At 45.9% G+C, this 6,766-nt stretch overlaps 1 protein-coding gene across 1 annotated transcript in view; it reads left to right on the top strand.

The window, feature by feature from the left end:
• Nucleotides 1-3,924: 3,924 nt before the first annotated feature.
• Nucleotides 3,925-6,766, top strand: part of LOC139377128 (unconventional myosin-XVB-like) — a 31,454-nt gene continuing 28,612 nt past the window's right edge. The window contains exons 1-2 of the mRNA XM_071120150.1: nucleotides 3,925-6,195; nucleotides 6,405-6,581. Coding sequence (XP_070976251.1) covers nucleotides 3,925-6,195; nucleotides 6,405-6,581 — 2,448 coding nt within the window. The remainder of the gene's footprint in view (nucleotides 6,196-6,404; nucleotides 6,582-6,766) is intronic.

The raw sequence follows: 6,766 nt of genomic DNA, 5'->3' as shown, positions 1-6,766 counted from the left end.
ATAAATTAGGGATCAGTTGTCATACAAGCACAGCCAAGAGTTTTAATCACCATTATGGAGCAGGGCTTAGTTCACTTATTGCCTGGGTCACAATCGCTTTACTGGAACTTTACCTCTCCTATTGGACCGCCCTCCAACACCAGGCAGCTCGAAACAATCTATGTTGTTGGAAAAAGGGAGAAATGTACAGTGGGGCAAAAAAGTATTTAGTCAGCCACCAATTGTGCAAGTTCTCCGACTTAAGATGAGAGGCCGGTAATTTTCATCATAGGTACACTTCAACTATGACAGAAAAAATGAGAAAAAAAATCCAGAAAATCACATTGTAGGATTTTTTAATGATTTTATTTGCAAATTATGGTGGAAAATAAGTATTTGGTCACCTACAAACAAGCAAGATTTCTGGCTCTCACAGACCTGTAACTTCTTCTTTTAAGAGGCTCTTCTGTCCTCCACTCGTTACCTGTATTAATGGCACCTGTTTGAACTTGTTATCAGTATAAAAGACACCTGTCCACAACCTCAGTCACACTCCAAACTCCACTATGTCAAAGGACACAAAAAACAAAATTGTAGACCTGCACCAGGCTGGGAAGACTGAATCTGCAATAGGTAAGCAGCTTGGTTTGAAGAAATCAACTGTGGGAGCAATTATTAGGAAATGGAAGACATACAAGACCACTGATAATCTCCATCGATCTGGGGTTCCACGCAAGATCTCACCCCGTGGGGTCAAAATGATCACAAGAACGGTGAGCAAAAATCTCAGAACCACAGGGGAGGACCTGCAGAGAGCTGGGACCAAAGTAACAAAGCCTACCATCAGCAAGGGCATTGAAGATGAAACGTGGCTGGCTCTTTCCGCATGACAATGATCCCAAACACACCGCCCGCGCAACGGAGTGGTTTCGTAAGAAGTATTTCAAGGTCCTGGAGTGGCCTAGCCAGTCTCCAGATCTCAACCCCATAGAAAATCTTTGGAGGGAGTTGAAAGTCCGTGTTGCCCAGCAACAGCCCCAAACATCACTGCTCTAGAGGAGATCTGCATGGAGGAATGGGCCAAAATACCAGCAACAGTGTGCGAAAACCTTGTGAAGACTTACAGAAAACGTTTGACCTCTGTCATTGCCAACAAAGGGTATATATCTCAGCCTCCAGTATTTATGCTGTAGTAGTTTGTGTCGGGGGGCTAGGGTCAGTTTGTTATATCTGGAGTACTTCTGTTCTAATCGGTGTCCTGTGTGAATCTAAGTGTGCGTTCTCTAATTCTCTCCTTCTCTCTTTCTTTCTCTCTCTCGGAGGACCTGAGCCCTAGGACCATGCCCCAAGACTACCTGACATGATGACTCCTTGCTGTCCCCAGTCCACCTGGCCGTGCTGCTGCTCCAGTTTCAACTGTTCTGCCTTATTATTATTCGACCATGCTGGTCATTTATGAACATTTTAACATCTTGGCCATAGTCTGTTATAATCTCCACCCGGCACAGCCAGAAGAGGACTGGCCACCCCACATATGCTCTCTCTAATTCTCTCTTTCTTTCTCTCTCTCGGAGGACCTGAGCTCTAGGACCATGCCCCAGGACTACCTGACATGATGACTACCTGACATGATGACTCCTTGCTGTCCCCAGTCCACCTGACCGTGCTGCTGCTCCAGTTTCAACTGTTCTGCCTTATTATTATTTGACCATGCTGGTCATTTATGAACATTTGAAAATCTTGGCTATGTTCTGTTATAATCTCCACCCGGCACAGCCAGAAGAGGACTGGCCACCCCACATAGCCTTGTTCCTCTCTAGGTTTCTTCCTAGGTTTTGGCCTTTCTAGGGAGTTTTTCCAAGCCACCGTGCTTCTACACCTGCATTGCTTGCTGTTTGGGGTTTTAGGCTGGGTTTCTGTACAGCACTTCGAGATATCAGCTCATGTACGAAGGGCTATATAAATACATTTGATTTGATATAAGTAATGAGATAAACTTTTGTTATTGACCAAATACTTATTTTCCACCATAATTTGTAAATAAATTCATTCAAAATCCTACAATGTGATTTTCTGATTTTTTTTTTCTTCTCATTTTGTCTGTCATAGTTGAAGTGTACCTATGATGAAAATTAGAGGCCTCTCTCATCTTTTTAAGTGGGAGAACTTGCACAATTGGTGGCTGACTAAATACTTTTTTGCCCAACTCTATTTAATTTGTCTGTTCTAATGAGCCAGAAAGCCCCTTAGCCAATGGGGACTATGATGATCTATGCCAGAATGCTCTGTTCAGAGTTTATTGTAATATTGTACACCTTCTTGTAGCCAATATAGAGCCTTCATATTGTTGATACATACCTTGTCCATAATTGTAATCAAAAAATAGCTTGCATAGGTTTTTATAGATAAGTTATGTAATGCTATTCAACTGGAAAGATGATGAATTTAAGGTGAAATAGAGAAGAGGGGGAAAATGGAAGGAGAGCATAGCCCTTTAATTCCAGAGCACTGATGGAATCTCTCTCTTCTGAGAAGCCACTGCTCTTTCTTTCTCTCCATCTCTCGCTCTCCCTTGTCTGTCACCACCTATTGTCAGTGTCTCCACACACCTGCTCTCACATTTCCTCTCCCTCATTCACCAGCTGCCCATATGAATAGCTGTATATCTGAACGGACTGCCAAAGACAGTTCAATTATTCAAATACTGTGTGTGTATGTTGTCTTTGTTTGGGGTTAAGTTATGTGTGTGTGTGCGTTTGTTGTCGTTATTGGTGGGTCAATGTGTGTGTAGGTGACACCAGTACTTGAGGACAAGCAGAAACACTTTCTGGACCCCCAGCCATGCCTGAGGATCACCCGAGAGGCCAGGTAAGCTATATCACCCTGATACATCCTCTCACTGCACTACCCCGGCAGGATAGAACCATTTAGATTGACCTACAAATAAAACATGGTTTAGATCTCTGCAGTGTAACCTTATCCATCTGAGATCAAACATTTATAGCCACTTAGGATGTTTCATTTGTGTTTTGTTTTTCTATATGATAATGGTTAAAAATAACCTTAAATTGTGTTGTGGTAGTTAGCCATAGCAAGTACTATGTTGTGTATTATAATATACTATCCACTATACTGCAAGTATGATACTACTGTTGTGATACTGTAGCTAATGGGGTTAGCAGCTAATCTGGCTCTCTAACCTAAGACTTGTGTGTCAAGTGGCCATCCAGGTGTAAAACGCCTGAAACCCTGTCCTAATGCTGACAGACTATGCTTGACAGACTCATTACTTGACCTGGTGCCCTTGCATTTATTTATTCATTGATCGATCTAAGCCTTCGTGTGTTAGCACCAGAGTAATTATGGTGCTAACAGGCAAGTTGAAGGTTTAACTGAAAGTAAGAGACATGATAAGAAATATTTAAATGTCATTGAAATCCAAACAGTCATTTCAGGCTATTTATTTATTAAAAGAAATGTATGCCTCATACGTTGTTATTCATTCCTGTACTGTGTAACTTGAACTTATCTACCATAGTCTTAGTAGGTATGTTCCTATTCTGCAGGTAACCATTTTATTCAAACCAAAGATGAATAAAAGCTGATAGAGGACATCCTTCAGACATGCCACTTGTAAAAACCAAAGGTAGGACCCGTAGAGAAAATGAGAGAACCAACAGAGGAAAGAAACCGAAGGAAAAAGGAGAAAAGAATTGTTCCAAACCACCACCTGCAGTGAAAAATGGAAAAGAAACCGTAGACCAGAAAGAAGAGGTCAATGGCAAAGGGAAGACTAAAAAAGGAGAGAGTAAAATGAAAAAGCAAGAGGAGAATAGCAAGAGAGGTAAAGAGCAGACTAAACAACAGTCGAAAGAGGAGAAAGGTAAGGAAACAGTGAATGGGAAAAGTCAGAATGGTAGATCATCCCCTCAGAAGGAGAAAAGCATGACAGTTGATGGCGGTACGAATAAAGCTATCAAATCTAAACCTGGATCAAAAATACCCCAAACCAAAGGAGGGAGGGCAGACACACCTACACCTGTAACAAAGCCTGTAAAAAAAAGAGGTGTCATAGGGAGTGAAACAGAGGAGACTGAAGAATCTGAGAGCGAAGGAGAGAGTTCAGTGGAGGAGAGCGAAGAGGAGGAGCTAGTTTGTATTGAGGAGACAACTGAGACAGAAGGGCTCGAGACAGAGGCGACACAGGATAGCAGCGAAGAGGAGGTTGAGGTGTCAGACACGGAGAGAAGCACAGAGAGGCAGGTGAAGGAAGAATCAGCAAAGGAACCTCCAGTAGAGGAGGAATCAGAAAAAGAACTTCCAGTGCAAATCAGGAAACGAGGGAAACTTGAAGAGGAGCCAGTCAGTACCAGTGAGGAAGAGGAGGAAGAGGAAGAATCAGTGGCAGTGACCAGCGATGGGGGTGAATCTGAGAAGGTAACTTCAAGGAAAAGAGGGTCGCCCAAGAAAGCCACCGCTGTACCACCACTCAGTTTGACGACCAGCGTCACTGCACCGGCAGGGTGTCTGAAATCCAAGATGTTCATGAAGAAAAAGGGCCAGGCTGAAGAGAAGGTTGACAAACCTAAGAAGGCCCAAAAACCCACGAAAGCAGAGAAGAAGAAAGCTGAGAAAGCAAAGAAAGCTGAGAAAAAGAAAGCAGAAAAAGCTGAGAAAAAGAAAGGGAAAGGGAAACAGAAAGCTACTCCAGCAGAGGAAGAAGCCCAGCCTCTGAAAGATGTCTCCCTCAGCAAGGCTGACGCTGCAAAACACAAGGCCCAGATCCTGAAGCTAGCCAAACAAACAAAAACCTCCATCAAAGACAAGAATGCTTCGTCTTCCCCATTGGAGTTGCAGGAGGATGAGGCTGCCTCAACTTCATCCAAAGCCCCTAAAGGCATATCACGGGTGATGCTATTGAAATCAAAAGGAAATGACCTCCAAGCCTGTCTGGGTGAAGGAGAACAGGAACAAGTGAAAAGGGAGCAACAAGATGGTGAAGGAGAAGCCAAACAGGGGAGCAGGAAAAACATTGGCCTGGTCCTGGGCAGAGTCAAGATGGCATCTGTTAGACAAAGGAGCAATAAAATGCTGGTCAGGCCTGGAGAGGAAGCAACGACAGCCGGGTCGACAGATCCAGTCTCAGCCAAACCCACGGACAGTCTCGTCACTCGTAGGAAAGGGGTGACGACTCTACGCCACGTCTCGGGTTGGATCAGGGGGAAGATGCCCAAAGGGTTCAACCTGAGGAGTAAACTGAAAGTAGTGACCCAGGCCATTGGCTTCTCCCGTTGGCTCCCTCTCCAAGCCATCAAACAGAGGGAGGGAGCCACTAGCTCCAAACACAGCCTGCTTAAACATCGGATGGCCATGCGTGTGGCTAGTAAGACCAGCCTGGCCAGCAAGAAGAACCGAACCTCTGGAAACGGAGCCGAAGATAAGTCTGCTGTCACCCAGAAGAGGCAAGTGGGGGAGTCTGGTGACGACCCCCACTCCACCTCCCCTCCAGCAGCCATCGTGCTTCCCAGGATGAACAAGCTGGGCATGGGAAAGGCCATAGGAATTCTACCAGCCCAGCCATCCCAGACTGCTCAGCCAGCCTCCTCCACCACCCCAGGCTCCAGCACTGCTGTGGGAGCCACCCTCGAAGCACCCAAGCCCCCCAAACCAGGAGCCAGACTGGTACTCCCAGTCAAACCGGACCTCACCCTCCTCAAGTCCATAAAGAAGCCTGTTCCTGGAGCAGCACCAGAGCCAAAGAGGACTGAAAGTACAAATGGGAGCACAGGAGCACAGAGACCCACACCGGACACCAGCAACGAGGACAGGAAAAGGGAGGCGGCACTTAAAGGCAATGAGGGTTTCAGCATCCTCCAGGCAGCCAGGGGCAAACTGGGCAACGATCAATTCAAATTGACCAAGCTATCCAAGCCTCTTACTACTGCTGCAATAGAAGTAGGACCCAGCCGTGGAGCTATAGTCCCAGACAGGGAGACAGGAGCTGGGTTTGCCGGACCCCTCACTGATGATCCTGAGTCTGGAGAACCTGTCAGACTGACTGGAGAACCATCCAGAGTTGGTTCTAGGGTGGGGTCGTACTATGAAGAAGAGGCTGATCGAGAGGTGGCCCAGCTGATGGGAGGGGGTGGGCTGTACCCTGTCGGCCCTCTGGAGGTGCACTGGGCTGGGACGACTCGTATGAGCGGAGACCCCCAGGTATGTGGATGACCTTTTGGTAATGAATTGTTTTCTTTGTATTATAATAATATCTAACAGAAAACATTTTAAATATGTGGATAGGAGGATAGCGTTTCAGTTAACCAATTTACGTAAGCCTCTCGGGTATCACGATAGGACAGATGTCGCGATAGCATCACAATTACAATTGTTACACAAAACTCCACTATCGTCCCCTCCCTCAACAGGACTGGCTGCGAGCGGATACCCTCCTGCCCCACCAGACAGTGGAGAAGCTGACCAAGTGGACGGTGTACGAGGATGGGAACCAGACCAGGACTGTACCGACCCACAACGGGAGAGGACCCTGGGAGTCTGAGGACCCTGCTCAGGACATGCTGGAGAGTCGCCTCAATAACACAACGGTACTGCGATTGTTCTGGCTTTATTTATTGAACTTCCAGTATGTACCCGCGATGCGCTGGACCAACAACTTCACAGCATCTATAACGTCATTTGGACAATGCTGTAGCTTCAGGGTAAGCATCTATGAGAGCAAAACAGGCAATATAACTACTTATCCTTGTTCACTAAGCATCACACTTCCTAT

Source organism: Oncorhynchus clarkii, chromosome 20, assembly GCF_045791955.1.
Source record: "Oncorhynchus clarkii lewisi isolate Uvic-CL-2024 chromosome 20, UVic_Ocla_1.0, whole genome shotgun sequence".
NCBI lineage: Eukaryota > Metazoa > Chordata > Actinopteri > Salmoniformes > Salmonidae > Oncorhynchus > Oncorhynchus clarkii.
Note: the sequence above shows the minus strand (reverse complement) of the source record. Positions and strands in the feature narration are given on the sequence as shown.